Consider the following 19787-nt stretch of genomic DNA (forward strand, 5'->3'; position numbering starts at 1 on the left):
TTTTAGACACAATTAAACACAACATTGTTCTGCAAAAAAAAGTCTCAAATTTACAGTTATTTCTTACTTTTGAATTATTGTAAAAGAAAGTCAAAGCTTTTTAGGTTTATTTGCATCATACTTCACATCACTTCTCATATTAGTTGCCACCCCTTGAGGACTTTCTGATTGCATTCTTTTAAAATAGTTTCATATTTTCTGCCCTCCGGCCGCCACTGGTTGAATGCGAATTGCTTCCCGAACAACCAGGCCTGTCAGTGTGTTGCAAATGGCTTTCAGTTGTAAGTGTGTTGAGCAATTATGTCTCAAGCAACCAAACAATTCAGCTATCTGCAATACTGCAACATGCAGTATGGGAATGCACTGACACACCACTGAAATATCTAGCACCCACTTCAGAAAGAAAGAGAAAACACCAACATTCTTGAAATCTTTAATGTCTGGGATGAGGTTTTTATATTTCTGTAGTCTTCTTACAGTGACTCTGGTCTGTTCAGCATTAAGGAAAGTCAACCCCATGTTGTTGGTCCAGAAAAACCTTGTACCTTTACCTCCCTTTAATAGGGTAACCTTAAATACCTACACCTAGTAAGGACAAGTTTGACCTGATATCATTTGTCGGGAATAACCTTGTATTCACATTTACCACACTGTTGCAACCTTACTAAGCCTATGGATGGATATCCGACACCGTCCCATCCATACAAGAGGATCTTTCACACAAAAGAGTTCTTTCACACCCTAGCTGATCCTGGATTTGTCTCTGTTTGTTTACTGTTGTTCAGATTCCATCACCTTCTCACCTCCAGAGAAAGCGGCCTACAACAATTTCAGTTGGAGGGCTTTTTTGTAGGAAAAGCCTGTGCACGTTTCAGCTCCGATCCTGGCAGTGAGAGGGATGTTGGAATCTGGCTCGAAGGACCAAGTTGTCAGGAGAATGTTCCTAGTAAGAAAACCTCAGGGAGCCAGAATAAACAGGAAAGAGACTGAGAGCGATTGGAAAGTTTAAGAGAAAGTTTATTAGATTATTCTTGCAAGAAGTGACAAAGTCCCAGTACAACCTCTGCATGGTTGTCTTGGTTTGCCTCACTCTGAAGTCAGACGGTGCCTTCTTAAAGGCTGGATTGTTTTGAGTCTGCATTGAAGCAGCATAGAGGTTTCAACAGTGCTGACACAGGTCATCCTTGAATACAGACTGCAAAATTACACATTATTCTTTATGAGACAAAACAAAATTTCCATAACATACTTCTGAGTTTAAAGTCACAATTCTGAGTTTAAAGTCAGAATTTCAAGAAAAAAAGTCAGAACTCAGGTTTATTTTTTCCCACAGTGGCCCTAATCCTCTTCCATAGCAACAGTTATCAAAATCTCTCACAAAAGTTTTCAGGCAAACCACCCTGCTGGCAGACATGACGGCAATTTTCTTTTCCTTTTGTTTTTCCGCCCCATTGGGATAAATTGTTTGCTGATTGACAGGAATAATGTGTCGTTGTTAATTGTTCTGTCACACCTGTCGCAAGTGTTTCACATTAACTGTGGTCCCTGTTGAGTCACCGACCTCTTTTAGTCCTTGCTGTTCCTCACTACAGATGTTCAAATAAGGCTCACCTTGAAACTTTATTGTAAATGTTAAACAGCGCTGGCCAGGAGAGCTACGGATTTCTGTCGGGTGTATCATATCTGATGTCGGCCAGCGGTTAACATGTAAACCAGTTAATCTGCTGCACTCAAAGTGACAATGTGGTCCAACAACTATGACCTAAAGATTGTGTGTAGATATATAATCATTAGGTCATATGTGATGCAGCTTCCACTGTGAGAGACAGAATGTAAAACAAAAATCAGGAAATCACATTGTATGATTTTTTATGAATTTATTTGTAAATTCTTGCATGAAATAAGTACTTGGCACCTACAAACAAGCAAGAATTCTGTCTCTCACAGAACCATTTACTTCTTCTTTAAGAAGCTCTTCTATCCTCCACTCCTTGCATCTATTATGGCACCTGTTTGACCTCGTTATCTGTATAAAAGACGTCTGTCCACACCTTCAAACAGTCATACTGGTCGACACTGGTCAATTTGACATTTTTGAGAACTGGTTACCTTTTTTTAATAAACATTAAAATGGCAGCAATATAAATAATTATAAGTATAATATTTTTTCCCAAATGAATTTGACTTCGCAGTTGTGGAGAACCAATGTTTTGACAGTCACTGTGGCAATATTGAGGGTAATGTACCTGCAGTGGAGGCCAACAGGAACCTGTTGATATGTGATTGGGACAGTTAGAAGTTAATTGACGTTTAAATGTGGTGCTGGTACAATTACATTTCAAACCCTTTGAGGCTTCAGTATCTCAACAGCCTACGCCGTGTGAGCCCCAGAACCCGTGCTCGAGAGTTTAGAGTGAATACAAAGAACAGTCATCACGAGAGTAAATGTTTGCACAGGAAACTTTGCACATTTTTGGACTCATATGATCAACTCATGTCACTTCATCTTAATGTGGCTCCATTTCACATGAGATTGTGTTGTTTTTGAATTATGCTGTATGGTTCTAGTTGCTCTCATACTTTATTGACTCTTTCCTTTTCTGATTTGTTTTAATGGTTTAAACACAGTAACGGGAGTTGAGATACTTTTTAGTTTAAAAATGCTGAAAAACTCCAAATGTTTTAACTCAGAGAGTTGGAAAAGTTACACTGTAAAACTGATGCTATAAGTTCAACATTTTTGCAAATTGGTCGCTCAACTTTTGAATAATCATTTGTTTGAGGCTTACAAATTCCTTCAAGGCCTGACTTCTCATTGGAATGCAGCATCATTTTGCTTCGTAAACAACTTTCATAGGTATGAGAAAAATCTTGGGTCAGCCGGAAGTGAATTATTCATTTTGTATTCTTTAAATCTCAATTGGAATGGTTTAATTTGAAATGGAATCTATTGGTTTAAATGGGTATCACAATAAGGTTGTGTGGACACCCCTGGGATTTATCCCGGTATGCCAGCCAGCCACCATGTATTTCCAGTTATTATTTGTATCAGAGGAGTTTACAACAGGTGAAGAACACAAAGCGTGTTGTTTTCTAGCGATTTCTTCCCATCCTGTGTTCAACTAGTTTTGCCTAGTGAGGCACAAAACATTGAATTGAAAAACTGAATTTGAATGGAGAGAAGTGAATCTGAAAAGTGAATAAATTAGTGAGCAGAATTTTTTAATTTAATGAAATACAGTTTCGATTTTATTCATGCCTTCATCTGTGTTCAAAGCTAGGATAACTAGGTCTTGCTCCTATCCACGCTCCACTCAGCCTCAAAACATAAATGTATGATCACAGGCAGCGCCACCTGGGGGACGGGCTTCCAATCAGTGACCAGCAAGGATACAAGGACTCGTTCAAAGCTGCCTGGGGCTTTACTTCATATTGTGGTACAAGTTGGTGGAAACCCTGTGTGTGTGTGTGTGTGTGTGTGTGTGTGTGTGTGTGTTGTGTGTGTGTGTGTGTGTGTGTGTGTGTGTGTGTGTGTGTGTGTGTTTTAAATATTGAACTTTTTCAATTCAATTCTTAGGCCATTTATATTAAATATACTGTATATGTTATATTATAGGAATTATAACACATTTTCCACTCAAAAAATAACATTGTTCAAATCAGATCATTTTCAATAAATGTTTCATTTACACAAACCTGCATCAAGAAACTTACTATGAGCTACTATGGTCTGTATGTCAAACCTGGCCGCAGAGTAACAAGGGGAATCGAGTCATGACAGCCAATCAGAATCGAGAGAGAAAAGTTTAAATAAAACTGCCGACATTTTCCTCTGGTCCTCGACATAATAATCGAGCATTTGGGATGGGAAATTCGTCAAAACCGATTGCACCAATGAAAAATAGCAGCATCCATCGTCAAGTGTTAAACACACATCGCACGTTTGCTGCTGCTGATATTTCTGTTGCATGCTGTGCCATTAAACTCCATTTTACATCTCAGTACCTACATGCAAACGTGAAGATGGAGTTTTTAAGCAAAAATCAAATTTGGCTGGAGTTTTCAGATATAATTTTCAATGACTTTTATTTGTTTCTCTGAGTTGTGTGTTTCAGTCTTCTGACCATCTCACTCTTGTTCCACTGACTAAATACAATATTACAAACACCACAACACCTAGTAAAACATGGTTATAGTGGAAGGACCTCTTTGTACTCTCACAGTGCAACAGAAATCATCCACAACATGTAAAGATATGAAGGACTACCTTCAAATCTTTACATCCCAAAATATTGTGCTGATTCTTACAACAATGTTCTTAATTCAGAAGATATGATAAGTCTGTGCACAGCGCGGGATACGTCACTGCAGCATTTGTCGAAAACTCCAGATCAAAGTCACAATGCGTGCAGATAAGGTATACTTGCTTTTCTGTTTCTGCATGACAACAACCAGGAAGCACCCCAACAAAACAAACTGGCTTCCAAAGCCAAGCATCTGACACAAGTTACTGCTCTAATTGAATCAAGCCTTGTTGTGTCCCTGAACAACACTCTCCACTGCTTTAGCCAAACGTTTGTTTGAAAAGACACAACCATGAGTGACAGAAGAAAGAAGACAGCCTTCAGGAAACTGACAGGATGCATGAGGGAATAAAGAGGTTGAGCCCATTGATAATGGCCTCACATGGTTTTCCTGACTTGATGGGTGACTTGGTATAGTTTATATTTTCATGTGAACATCAAGGCCAGCAGGATAAAGTACACACAACTTGTGAAGAGATTTTGTATTTGATAAGTATTAGTAATTTCTTTGGAAATTAATTTTAAACAATTGGAACGCCTGTGGTTAAGAACTCGAGGACACTCATTAAAATGTGCCAAATCTTCTGTTTAAACATTATTCTATCAAAGATATATTTGAAAAATCTGAATTGGAGCTTTAATATGGCCACAAAATAGGTCGTCACTTGTGAGTAAAACAATCAGAATTTCCCTTTCCCTGCAGTGTGAACGAGGCCAAACTGCCATCATTTAACTGGTTTATTACTCATGTAGGTGCCCTTTGAAAAGTTAGACTTGAACGAGGTGTTTGGTAGTTTTAGCAGAACTGTATGGTGGAGTGGAGGTTTGAAATAATTTGTGACAAACATAACATTGGCATTTTGGTTCCCCCTGTATGTTTAGCAGTAATTTAATTATACAACCGTACTTGTAATTATACTCAATAATTGAACTTTCCATCTCTGATGAATATTTTGGGACTTTCAAGAATTTGGTCAATTATGGTACAACACAATTATAACTGATACGTTGAATATTCCAGTTAAGGTAAACCAACAGTGTGAAGTCAGGTTCACCTGGACCTGTGAGCAGTCCACACAACACATCAGGCACACACACACACACACACACATTTACAGTCACTAACTAATATAAAACACAGGGTTTTAGACTGTGGCTGATAAAAGTCGATCTGATTCCGTATATGTAAACAAAGAAAAGTGTGTAAATCTGGATCAGAAGTTGTGCAGCCCCGCCAGTACATGGCATCTGTATCTAATAGAATCTGAGTGTCAAACTGACCAAATCACTTATTTATAGCTTTTTACCATTGACCAAAGTATTCTTTGCATAGTTTCAAGTGAAACAGGTGCAATGACTGCACAGTTATTGCACAATATACACATACATACACAATATTGTTTATGATTTTCTTCAATGTTTTTATGATTCATATAGAAAAACATGATTCACAAGTGACTTGTTTTTATTATTAATACAACCAAATAATAATTTTGGATGAAAAATTAAGTGAAATTCATTCAGGATGAATCAATTTTCAACACATTTTAAAAGCTTTCTCCTTCTCCCGCATGACACAGAACAAAAGGCATAAACACGCCTTTACGGCAGAGACATATAATAACCCCCCTTGATCTATATCATGGTCTGCATCATAAATCATCTGTCCTAATCAGAATATGTGAACTAAATAAAAGCACCAAAACATCACCCTGAAACTCTGACTGGGACAAAAGTCTTGGTTAAACTGCAGTCATGTGCAAAACTAGGAACATGCAAAGCTTTGCAGTGAGTCTTAGACAGTACATTGTCTCGCTCAGTTTTTCTCAACCTTTTTCTTGATGAACCCAAATTTTTACCCTTTTATACTCGGGATGCAATGACACCAATAGCAATCTGCAGGTATGCAAGAGAGCGCGAGCAATGTCCATCATTTTGAGATTCTTTAATATTAATGAGAATGACAAAAGTGAGGGAGACTGTAAATTATGTTCTGCTAAAAAAATATCAAGAGGAGAAACATATTTCGTACACCAGCAACTTCATCACCGAAGACTTTTTCCCCTCCCAATAATTTTCCATGAGGTTTCCACGGAATAGAGCTTTTCCTCAGCTTTAAAATGAGGTATTACTTGTGTTGCTATGTGGACTAGCAAGTGAGTGACAGATGTTTTAGTGGATTTTCAAGCCTGGGATCGATACGTTTAGAACGAGCCGGTGACCTCCCCAAGATGGCGGCGCTGTAGGCACATCACAGGGGCTGCCGTGAGGCATCTCGTGTTTTATATCTATGGGGCAGTGTGTGTTGATGCTACACATTGCTAAACACATTGGCTACAAAACTGCTGGAGGTGCATGTAACATTGATGCAGTTTTTGTGGCAAGACATAGTCTTTGCATATAATTTGTATTTGGAGTATAAATTATGCTTTATAGCATTAATAAGTACTCATATCGGTAATCGGTGTCGACAAGTACCAGGATGTTAGTATTTGTACTTGTCCTGTAAAAACGCAGTATCAGTGCATCCCAATTGTATACTGAGATGACCCCTTACAACCACACGCACTGTACCATTGAAAACAATGTTGAAGGAACTTATAAGTCAATTACATTCTGCATTGTCTTGTTTGACTGTCGCTTCAGCTTGCAGTTTCAGCCCCCAGTTACACAAGTGCTTTAAATGAAAATACAATGCATTTGTTTCAGAAAAGTTTCACTTTTACACGGCAACATTTTGTTTCGGCAAACGATGACCATTTCGTTGGAAACGGCAGAAACACTGAAAACAATGTTTGGCATGTTAGGCCATGAGTTCATGCTGTTGATTTGTTTTTGTAACGAAATGCAAACTATTGCAGAGAGAATGATACGCTATAAAAGTTAACATTGGGAGTATACAGACATTGACATGGACAACGACCAACCTGAATTGTTGTAAAGGTGACTGTCAACTATAAAATGATCAAGTCCCAGGAGAAGTCCGTCTGCTCTTGCATGTGCAGAATAGTCATTTACTACAGCTGTGGAGTGCATCTGCTTCAGCAGTGTTTCAGCATCTGGACTAGATGACATCCTGGTACTTTTCCACCTTTGTCACATCACAACAGTAGATCTAAATAGTAGGGCAGTCGTTAAGAGTTTCACTGTGAATGACGAACAAGTCATTTTTAATATGATTTTGGACTCCAATGACACTTCCCACACAATGTAAACACGAGGTTCAGAGAAAGCTTTTTTTCAAACAGTATCCAGATGTTGGTGGAAGCCCAGCTCACATGGCCCAGGAGATGTTAGCTGCATGCTCTTTGGCCTTCATGCGCAAAACTGCGATACTTGACGAACGCCGCTCAAACTCAGGCTTGGTCTCGAAGGCAGGGTGGCTGTTAGCAGCTGTTGTGAGGATGGAATCCGTGCTGAAGAAGTTGTTGAGGGAGACATGGTTAAACTGGTTCTGCTGATTGGGGAAGGCCATGTAGCCGTGGTCGGTGGTGGCTGCAGCAGCCGAGCGGGGCGAGTAGGTAACGCAGGGAGGGGATGCCCGCGACAGCATGCAAGAGGACACCATGGAGCTGCCTGCAGCTGGGCTTGGCCACAGGGTATTGGGGATCTGTTGATTTGAACAGGAATCAGGTGTGTTAAGACTCTGAACAATGGACCAATGCTCCATTTAGAGGCACACAAAAATGGGGAGAAACACTTACTCAACATACATTTTCTAACAATCTTACAACTATAAGACATAAAAACATTTAGGAGAACTGTAAAAGAAAATTGCAATCATAAGTTTGTTGAACCAAGATTTTCCACCTTTTATTGGGTTTTTTTTGTGTGTAATTCTTCTTTGTACCAAAGACTATGACAATTGTGTTTGAGTTGTGTGACATGGAGGGAGGAGTAAAAGAAAACTAGGGGTGGAGATATATATATATATATATATATATATATATATATATATATATATATATATATATATATATATATATATATATATATATGTATTTTTTTTTCTTTTTAACTCCCAGCACCATGACTACAGAGCAACATAGTACCAAGTGGAATAATATTAAGGCAGAAAGTTTCACTTTAAAACGTTCCCTAAAGGCTGACTGAGAGGGTTAGGGTTAGAGAAAGTCATTAACTTTACTTTGAAAAGCCAGATTTAACAACCACACAAGTAATTCTGCAGCAAAACAGCAGGTTGCCATGTTGGCTGACCAGGAGCCACCACAATGCTAAAACTGGAGGAAATATTGGCAAAATATTAATTTATACTCCGTCTCTTTCCCTGGCTCTCCTGTATACTCTCTATGTGTGTGTGTGTGTGTGTATTACAGTATATTATTGCCACTTTAGTCATGTAATAAGTTTACTGCTTTGCTTCTAGAAATATTCAAATTGTCAACGTGGTGGACCTGCACTCTAACTAAATCCCAGACTTAAGTGAGATGTTTATTAATTCATTAATTTTACACTTCCCCCAGGTCTGTAAAGCTTCACAGCATTTATGGCCACTTTGCATAAAGTAATAAAGAGTTTTTGAACTACACATAAAAAACATTCCAAACCAAAAGTACAGTTTTTCAACCAATGAGTATTGAAATGGTTGTTTTTATGGTTTGCAAAGTGCTGAGATTAGCTAGTGGAGTTCTTCAGTGAGTCCACTTTTCGCAGTTGTAATTCTGGTAATACAAGGCTCATATTTTTCAGTATAAATAAACCTGAAATGACTAATTGTTTTGTTACCTCAGTTTAGCATCAACAGATAAAAATGCAACCAATTATATAACTATAACTAGCCCAACTATATACACAAGTATGCATACGTCAGATTGGCTATTTCTCATATACTGTGAATTCAGTTTAATTATTTATTTATCTTTTTTTGCCATTGGTTGCAAGTAATATAAAAAAAATAAAAAAATAAAAATGTTTCAGGAAAAGTGTTCTTTTCAATTTGTTGGGGGGAGGGGGGGACTGCACTGAAACAACCTCTATGTGAACTGCTGGCATGGCTTGGTCAATAATATGTGAAATACAGCAATGTAAGTTTCCTGAAAGGTTTTTACAGTGGAAAGCATGAGTAGAAAGTGTGTGTGTCCTGGAGGCATCGCCTTGGATTTATGTGCTGCATTGTGCTTCAAATTCAATTCAATTCCATTTATTTAGCAAATGCCAAATCCACAGTCATTTCAAGTCAGGCACTTTTACAAAGAAAAATCCAACAATTCCACCTGAGCAAGCATAAATGACTGTGGAAAGGAAAAACTCTCATTTTTATAGGAAGAAACCATTGCAAAACCTTTGCAGGAGGCTCAGACTATGAAATTACAGTTCCACTGTCAGATATTCCACACACACACACACACACAGAGAGAGAGAGAGAGAGAGAAGACGTGACAGACAACAGGAAAGAAGCTCGATGTAGGTCCTCCAGCCTACCCTTCAGAGTAGAGACTGTATCAGCCTCCGTAATTGAAACTAGAAGCTGATTCCACATGAGAGGAGCCTAATAGCTGAAAGTGCTGCCTCCATTCTACTTTTAAGCCTTGGTCCTGCTGCACAGTACATGCCGGAGCGAGCGAGATGGTATGGCAAGGCAAAGTGTACCTAGACCTAGGGCTGGGCGATATGGCCTCAAATCAATATCAGGATATATTGATCAATACAAAAACACCTGGATAACATAAATGGACGATAAATAGTCCACTGCGCCCCTGCACGAAAACAATGTTTGTCCACCAGATGAAGCAGCTATATTGATAGTACGACTCCCCTGGACCTATTTATTGCCACTATAAAGGACTGTAAAACTACACTGTCCGAAAATAAATGAAGAAAATACAAATGAAGTACTTTGAGTTGTTAAGATGTATTGAAGAGCTGATAAGCACAGATTAGTTGAAATGAGAAGGACAGAGCCGGTTATACCATGACTTTGTCTGTATTGCACCTGAAAACAGGGGATTTCTCCATAGTGATACGAAAAAAGACCTATCTAGAATCAGAATCAGAATCGTCTTTATTGTCATTGTAACAGGTACAATGAAATTGCATAGAAAGTTTGGGGGAAAGAAGGACAACATGAGGTGAGGAGAGGAGGGAAAAAAAGGCAAGAATCTAAAATCATTCTCCCGAAAAAGTTACATATTTAGTGTGTAAAATGAATTTTCACGTCCAGCCTGACGGATGGGCCGTCGCTACACGGCCGGCGCTCTGCCCGCGATGGAGGCGTAGATTCCCACAGCTTGCGTCACTTTGCTCGCTGATTCTAAATACGGACGATTTGCTTTGATGGCTTCTAAAGCTGTTTACTATTTTCAATTTCCCACAAGCGTTACTAAACCCTGTGTTGCGAGACTCTCGGAACTATGATGAATGAGTGGTGCAACATTTGTGGTAAACAACAGACAATGTAGTGATCAACAGGAGACAACATGGAGTGCAGGACCATGCAGCATTACTTGGTAAAAGGTCACAAAAACACCGTCCACTGTGCACTCTGCATGGGAAGAAAAGCTTTTTGTCTGGTGAAAGATTTCACCCGAAATCTTAGCAGATCTCAGTGAAACCTGCTGAGAAAACCTGTAACCCTAGTGAAATGCCTTCTGCAGCTTCCACCACTAATTCCACCAGGCGAACCTCTGAGGGCCCCTCTCCTGTTTAACAGGGGAAAATACATGTTAATAATTCAAAATAGATTCAGGAGAGACTCTGATGTTAAATATTTTACTGCTGTATTTTGACATTTATTTGAACGACTGTACACACAAAAAACATTTTAATAGTCTATGCAGAAGATAGAATATTCAAATATCAGTTATAATCACTAACTAATATAACTGTTGATAAGTTAACAGTAGAAATAGTTCCTTTATTTGACTATATGGTTGAATATGCAGAAAAGAGGGTTACTGTAAATGTTCAGTGAGTTTCTTCAAGTCAGATACTTGTATTTAATATAATTTCTGCTTGATGCAATGTGCATGAATTTAAAAGACTGGAACTAACAAAATATATATTTTTAAAAAGTTTAAATTGATTCAATGTTATGATGGAATATGCTGAATGAATAGAATGAGGCTGAAAAGTTTCATTGCTTTAGAGCATATTCAGGTTGTGCATCATGTGTTTTGAAATGTGATTAGTGATTGTGTTGTGTTTTTGTTGTTAAGTTAGTCTAGGTAGTTAGTTACTGTAGTTTAGTTTAATAATTCCAGGTTTGCAACCAGGAGTGAAGAGGGTTGTGTGTTTCATCAAGTCCGGCTATGGTGTTCCTCATCATGTGCAGAAGAAAGTTCATTTCTTTAAACTGTTTTGTCGATTCATTTTGTCAATTAAACTAATAAATAACTTTAACTAATTCAAACTACTCTGCATAGTTTTGTTAAATAGCCATAGTATTTTGATTATTTCAATTCTTTAGATTTTGAAATGAAAATATTTGAAAATTAATTTTGAGAAAGAATCTAATCTTTTTTATTCAATTAATTATACCTTGCATATTTTTTGGCATAATTGATCAAATGTTGTGGATGATTTTGATTTGCCTTTCCTTAAGTCAATAATTTGAACTATTTTGAAAAAGGAATGAATAAATTGGATCAAATGAATTTCTGAGGAGCCAGCTGGACGGAGGGAGGTGTTCGGGGCATGTCCCTCCAGTCGGAGGCCTCGGGGCAGATCGAGAACACGATGGAGGGACTATGTCTCTCTATGGGGTGCCTCCAGAAGAGCTGGAGGAAGTGTCTGGGGAGAGGGACGTCTGGGCATCCCTGCTTGGACTGCTGCCTCCGCCACCCAGCCCCAGACGAACGGCAGGTAATGGATTATGGATTTCTGAATACAGTAATTGCATAATTCCACACAACTTTGTAGATTTTGTCCTACAAGTAAATGCAGGGCCAGTATTGCAGATACTGATCCGATACCGGTACGTTTTAATATTCAATATAAATAATGCATCATCAAATTGCTAAATCTGGATGAATTTTCAGGACATTTAAGTGTTTTTATGATTTTTACTTTGGTTTATTAATTAGTTTAAACCTAGAACAGAATTTGGGAAAAGTTTATAGGTGAAAGGAAAATACTTTATCACGATAAAACATTATGTTCAAACAACAATAAGAAAACAATTACCTGACACATGTCTGGATTTTTTTGTTAAATAAACAAAGTGTACAAAACTGTCAGTTCAGAAAAAAATTTAACAAATTATTATTTGAGGTAGAGTGTTCATGATGGAGCTGCATACAGGCGACAAACTAAAACGCAGTATCGATCTCAGTGCCCTGGTATCATTCGATATCGATACAAATGTCAATATTGATGTTATCGATATTTGGATTGTGGCCACGTGTGGCATTGTGCGTGAACAAAATGATCAAGCATTGAATTCACAAAGCGGGACGTGCCAGTCCTTGGCTCAATGGTGCACATTAAACAACAAACCGTAAAAATAACGTCACGCTAACTACACAGTCCTGACAAAGTCCTCTTTTTCCTCCTGCATGTAGCGTAGCGTGGTCCGGTCACTCTGGCGCTCCAGTGTAGCGTAGCGTGGTCACTCTGGCGCTCCAGTGTAGCGTAGCGTGGTCACTCTGGCGCTCCAGTGTAGCGTAGCGTGGTCACTCTGGCGCTCCAGTGTAGCGTAGCGTGGTCACTCTGGCGCTCCAGTGTAGCGTAGCGTGGTCCGGTCACTCTGGCGCTCCAGTGTAGCGTAGCGTGGTCCGGTCACTCTGGCGCTCCAGTGTAGCGTAGCGTGGTCACTCTGGCGCTCCAGTGTAGCGTAGCGTGGTCCGGTCACTCTGGCGCTCCAGTGTAGCGTAGCGTGGTCACTCTGGCGCTCCAGTGTAGCGTAGCGTGGTCACTCTGGCGCTCCAGTGTAGCGTAGCGTGGTCACTCTGGCGCTCCAGTGTAGCGTAGCGTGGTCACTCTGGCGCTCCAGTGAGAGAATTAGGAAGCTTTTTGGTTAACTTGTGTGAAGGAACATGGCTGCTCGAACGTGACAAAGTGGTCTTCACTTCACAGATGGAGGATCAGCTGGTTTGTTCTGCATCCTGAGCTTTTCAAAAAACGCACTGACAAACTTGTCCAGGGAACTAACAATGCAGCCTAAGTCGTTGTGGATTCAAAGATTTGATTTATGCTGTGGTGACGTCACGGGGTGCCACTGGCCAAGTTTGAATCTGCGGTGGGTTTTCAACCTTCCCAGGTGTTATGTTGCTGGACTAATTGCCAATGGTGAGGCCTTTGTTGAGGTGTGCAGTTTTTCATTTAAGGCAATTGTTATGAGAATGATGTGGTCTTTGTTCTGAACGTGAGCTTCATTTTGGGGAACTCCCTTTGTTCTCATACCATGTGGCCTGAGACTTAAACAGTAAGAGGTGAAGAAGAGCAAGAAAACATCAACATGTGTCTGCACTGAAGTGCTGCAGACTCAAACCCTAAACTGCTGTGTGTGTGTGTGTGTGTGTGTGTGTGTGTGTGTGTGTGTGTGTGTGTGTGTGTGTGTGTGTGTGTGTGTGTGTGTGTGTGTGTGTGTGTGTGTGTGTGTGTGTGTGTGCGTAAGCTGATTTATCAGAAGTGAAGAAATTACATTTTGTTTTGACAAAATTACAATCTTTCAATAGTATGACATTATTTAGATATAATTCTTTGATAGTTATATTTTTTAATTACGTATGTATTAAAGTGTGCATAAACAAGTCATTTTTGATTAACCAGAACTGTTTTATGATTAAATTGGTGCTACTAAATAATGTAAGTGTGTTGTACTTAATTGTCATGTATCCAGATTACTGTGACTGATACAAGTAGAGATATGTAGCATCTGCTTTTAGTTGAGAAATCTCAAGTTAAAGCACTTGCAAAGTAAAATATCTATTGTTCTGATTTAGCAGGATTAATACACTCTCTTTTCTAGTATTCTTAAAACATTTATTTTAAATATTTAAAATCTTGTCCTTTATGAATATTGTCGCATTTATAAATATTGTCATTTATAAATATTATTGTCCTTTATAACTATTGCAGTACTATTGCTGCTGTCCTCTCCAGGTTAAAAGGGAATAATAGAAAGTTAACAAAATGCATAAAACTAATAAGTCTACACTCACTGTGCTCAAACAAAGATTCTAAATTAAAGTTTCTTTTGAATAGTTATACTGACAGATGCTTTTGCTTATTACACTAAATATTTTGATTAATTCGAGATAAACTCAACACAACATCCTAATGGGTTAATTTCTTCTCCTGTAGGACTATTTATTGAAAGGCAGATGTATGTGAGGAAGATTAATAGGTGTATGTCACAGTCTGTAAGGGAGCTGAAAACTATTTAGTCGCATTTACATTATTTAAATGTTTTGATTTCGGTAACAGACTTTTTTTATTATTCCATAGTTCAACTATTTTACATGTTATGCAACCCCAACTTGACCGTATAATTTATTTTTCTTTCTTTTTCTGTTGGTTGCTATAATAATAAGTACTAAACCCTTTGATTTTCACTGTGAGCTCGTCTGCATTGTGCAATGGAAACATATCCACAGAAAAGTTAGCATTGTCACACCAACAGGCTATATAAATATTTTGCATATATATAGGCTTTATAAACGTTGTTAATTATGTGAACAGTGTTTGAAATTATACTTGCACTCCATCTGTTTTTCCGCACAGCATTGCTAAAATCAGTGGCAGTGCAAGTGGTGAGAAACTGGAAGATAATACAGGCTATGGAGGCTGGTAATATCAGGAGTATTCAAAGAAACTCAAACACAGTCCAAAACAAACCAATAAAAAACCCTAAACAGACACTTAATGGCACTGAAATATTATATAGTTGTGTAATTATTTCTTTAGCCAATTAATTTAAGTGGCAGCCTTTTCAAACAAAAGCAGTGAAAAAAAGGTGATTTATTAGGAAATGTAGGGTCAGGTAAAAATCCTTAAGAAATACTTTAAAAACAGAATATAAAAAAGGGTGAAGACAATTCTTGACTATAAAGTCAAACTGCTTGGTTTGCACTTGTTCTGTGGTTTGGTATTGAGAATCAACTCCCAACATAAAAAGGTACCTGACAACGCATGGAAGTCCAATCTGAGAGGAAACAGCTACGAAATGGAGACACACTAACGGCTTGCGTCTCCTCTCACCTCATTTTCTATCTCACCTTTGTCCAAACAGCAAGACAAAAATTCTGGCAACACGAAATCTGATATAAGGGCATTCATTCTGGCTGGACACCTTGACATATGCTCCAATCAGTATCCTCACTCTTATCTGAAAGGTGATTAATGGCTTCGGCAGTTTGTGGGGAACCACGTAAACTTTCAATGCAGACCCAAAATATGTTTTCAACAACTTACGCAAGGCTGACAAAAATATATTGTAATCACCATGGTTAAAAAAACCAAACCAAAACAAAAAACAACATACCTGTGTGTAAGTGTCGGTTCTCGGTAATACTGACAGGTCATATGCTGCTGCGAAGTGAGTTTGGGCCTGTTGGCTCTGACCATAGCGTTCTCTTTTCCTCCACTTTGCTCTTCTGTTTTGAAACCATACCTTGTTACAAAGAAAACAGTGAAAATAGCTCAAATAGTTATGGCCATAGTGTGTGTGTATATATATATATTTCTGTGCCATGTTTTGTTTTATTTTGGTGTCTTATTTTATTTATTATGTTTCCAATAAAAAACAAAAGACATTAGAGTGACAGATACCTGCACTCTGGCCTCGGTGAGTTCCGTCCTCATGGCCAGCTGCTCCCTCACGTAAACATCTGGATAATGAGTTTTCTGGAAGACTTTCTCCAGCTCTTCGAGCTGCGCGCTGGTGAAAGTGGTCCGGTGCCTCCTCTTCTTGCTGCTGGACACGTTATTGTCGCACTTGTCGTCCAGCTCGATGTTCTCTGTGTGTCCGGAGACCTGAGAGGCACGCAGAGCGCAGCCGAGGCCGCTGCGCAAACACTTTTCCTCCGACTTCTGCCCTCCGTAATTGGCTACAAATGAAAATGCCACACTTTGTTGGACGAAATTCAATTAGGCCTATATTATGTGATATTATCTTCTATTAACTTTCATTAAATTTGAGATTTAACTTTCATTAAATTGGAGATTTTACGTAATGAAAATATAGAAAAACAACAAAATTCCATGAGGCGTTACAGTTGTGTAAACGGAGTAGTATTTTACCTGACTTGAGTTTAATAATTATATTCATTTTCCTGGCACGGAGATGTCAAACAGCCACTTTTTAAAAGTGAACTCACCGCCCTGATCGTCGCAGGTCGAGGAGCGGCTCTCCGCGCTCTGCAGACCGAAGGCCTGCGCGCATTTCGGGGACGATTTGGCGAAGTACTGCGCGTTGTCCAGGCTCTCCATGACTTGGTCCATGTAGAAATCGCTGGGCTTCACGGTCGGGGTTTTCAGGGCGAATTTATCCTCCATGTATTCTATCATGTTCGCCCAAGATCAGCGCCTCTCGCCCCTGATGAACGGCGGCATTGGAAGTCAAAGAAAAAGAGGAGAGGTCGTTTGTTGCGCGCAGAGAAGCGCTCAAGCAATCATTTGAGCATGGAGTTAATTTACTCTGTCTTCTGTCTTTATTGCCCAAACTGAATGAGTTCCCACAGTAGTCTTCTTCCACGTTTCCCTCCTCCTCTGTGAATACGAAACAGCATCCAGCTCCTCCCTCGTCCTGAATCCAAGCTGCAACACTCCAAGAGTCCGACAGCCAAAAGTCATTTTCATTTACAGAAAGAGAAAAAATCCAAACGTACTATAATGTGACAGGTTTCCCATGGGACACCGAACGAGATACAGCTGATCTGACGTCAGTACGTTTGTTTTAACCTTAATAAGCACAAAAATGCCCCCCCCCCCAAAAAAAAAAATAAATAAAATAAAATAAGGGAAAAAATAAAAAACCCTCCCATAATGATACATAAAAACGTGAATAATTTAATTGCGTTTGACAGGATCATAAAAAGTTTAGAACAATGCTTTCAGCACAATTCGTGACCATTAATATTGGTTTATAAACGGGCAGGTTTATACGTATGAAAAAGCAAATGAAACAGTTTTTGATTTTTCTGATTGGTTTAAAGGAAGTCCAAAAATATATTGTTTCTCGTTCTACAAAAATGTGTGTAAGAAAAGAATGATTCGAAAAATCCGAAAAGGTGACAACCTAAATGTGTTTACATTAATCTTTAATCTGTTGTCGTGAACGACAAACTTAAACTCGTATATATTGAACTTATAAAGCACATTATTCAAATAAGTCAGTTATTGCCATATTTATGCACAAAATAAACCGTAAAGTGGCTGCCACCTGAATTTTACGGTTGATGGTAAGTACATACTAAACTCTATGTGTCGCTAAAGTAAGAGGTCGCTAAAGTGCCTGGAAAATAATAAAAACAATACTCAATGTGTGACAACAACAGTTCTTTTAAATTATCCAAAAAATATTTCTTTCAAAAATTCTAAACAATGTTTTGTTTATGCCTGATAATTTATTGAAAACCATCCCATTTCAGATATTATATGTCATGCAATATTCTATTTGAGAATTGCTATACTTTTTTCTTGTTTGAATAAATGAGCAAACATCCTCCTCATGCAGAAAACAAAGATACAGAAAGGGTACCACTTCTTTGGGTTGTTTGTGGAAGGTTTGGGTTACCACTAATAAAAGCCTCACACATCCCCACAGCCTGCAATGCACACTGTGCACAGTTTTGGTTCGCTGTGGGGTCAGTGGCAGTTACCTGGGGATGTGCACTGCTGAAGGAGGAAAAATGGAAACAAATAGAGGAGCTCTTAAGTAGCAAAGGCTCCTCGATGACCTGGCACACCAGCTCACGCTGAGGAGAAAATGTGAAAAGTTCACCATGTTTTTTGGTGAGCCTTTTGATTCGAAATTGCATCCAGGATAGTTGCTACTGCTGCAGGATGGGTGGTTCTGGGTCACCTGTGGGACAATCAATGGGACTAATTCTATCAGGTCTGCAGCCAATATGACATGTGAGCCACCTTGAAATAAGCACACACACACTCACTCGTGTACGCTATGACAGACTTGCAGTATTGAACTGAATTATTCAGTCATTTCAGCTTTGAAGTGACTGAACAGGCTCCTGAAAAGACAAAATGAAGCTGAGAGGTTACCACTGCTTGAAGCGAAGACATGAACTAACGTTATCCAAAGTAATGTAGAGATCTAATTCAACCCACTGAATGTATTCAGGTTTTAGCTGCTGGTGCAACTCAGCTGTTAAAGAAAAGGACTGTTTATGTCCCAACCCCAAAAAACACTTGTTTTGGGGATCTATGGGTGTTCTACAGAACAGTTGGCTTATAATACTGATTAACAATGAAAGAAAACCATTTTTGTTTGTATTGATGTCATGCCCCACTCCTCAGAGGCCTCTTAGGTTGGATTTTTCCCTCTCCTGTTTCTCCTCCCCTTTTGTTCCAGGCTGTGTTTGAGGAAGTGGAGTTGCTGGGGGATTCATTACCTGATTCAGTTCAGCTGCAACGACTGAGTGGAGCTCGTGTTCTTCTGATTATCTGCACTCTTAAAACAGGTGCTCGACTCCACTCGGCACTGGATCGTAACACTCCCTGCGTCAGGATGCCTTATGCTTTCTGTTTGCTACTAACGCCGCTTCGTTCTGCCTTTCTTCTAAAGACTCGCTAGCCTCAGCTTCCACCGCAACCAGACCCGACTCCAGCCCCGGTAGGTCCCGCTTCCACAGACGCAGCCTCGGCCACCTGCCACCGGAGCCCGCAGTACCTCAAGCTCTGGAGACCCGAACCCAGCTAGGCTTGGCTCCCTTTTCTATTCACTTTTTGTTAAATAAACTCTTTCCGGTGTACACGTCTGTTTCCAGCTGGTTTATGGGACCTGAGCCTCTGAAGTCGCACCACAACAATTTCTGTTGTATGTGTTTTGTTCTGTTTTTGGGAGTCACTTTCAGACCTCAGCACTCCAGGTCAATCAATTCAATTATCTATGGGCCCAAATGTCTGTTTCTAAACTGGCCCAATAAATGCATTACTTGACAAAAGGTGAGCCCACATGGGACTAACAAGGTTGGTTGGGTAAAATGATTTACTCCTAAACACTTTTGTTTCCATTTGTATGCTCAAACCTGTAACCCAGGTTTCAATTGGCCGTAATGGAAAAATGTATCTCAATCGAAGGAACAATCTTTATTGTAAAATTAAAACTTCTAAATCCATTGTGTTTAAGAAACTTGTTAAATTATCAATGTTACAGAAATACGACACTGCGGAGCAGCAGATCAACCTTATTTATTTTGTGTTTTTGGAAAAAGACGGCTGCATGTGACAGCTCAAATGAACTGAACTGTAAATGATTGTGTTAAGGGGCAGACATAAGTTTGACTTCTTTCTGCTCCTTTTCATTCATATGAAATGCTGTTGCATTATTTTAAATAAATGAAA

General features: G+C 39.1%; 1 protein-coding gene across 1 annotated transcript; it reads right to left on the reverse strand.

The window, feature by feature from the left end:
• Positions 1 to 7578: 7578 nt before the first annotated feature.
• alx1 (ALX homeobox 1) lies at positions 7579 to 16772 on the reverse strand (the record flags this gene model as incomplete). Its single annotated transcript, XM_080504376.1, has 4 exons — positions 7579 to 7914; positions 15748 to 15876; positions 16035 to 16312; positions 16583 to 16772. The coding sequence occupies 4 exons, from the start codon at positions 16770 to 16772 to the stop codon at positions 7579 to 7581; spliced, it is 933 nt and encodes a 310-aa protein (XP_080360502.1).
• Between the last annotated feature and the right edge of the window lie 3015 nt (positions 16773 to 19787).

The sequence above is a fragment of the Blennius ocellaris genome, assembly GCF_963422515.1.
Source record: "Blennius ocellaris genome assembly, chromosome: 11".
In the NCBI taxonomy this organism is placed as follows: Eukaryota; Metazoa; Chordata; class Actinopteri; order Blenniiformes; family Blenniidae; genus Blennius; species Blennius ocellaris.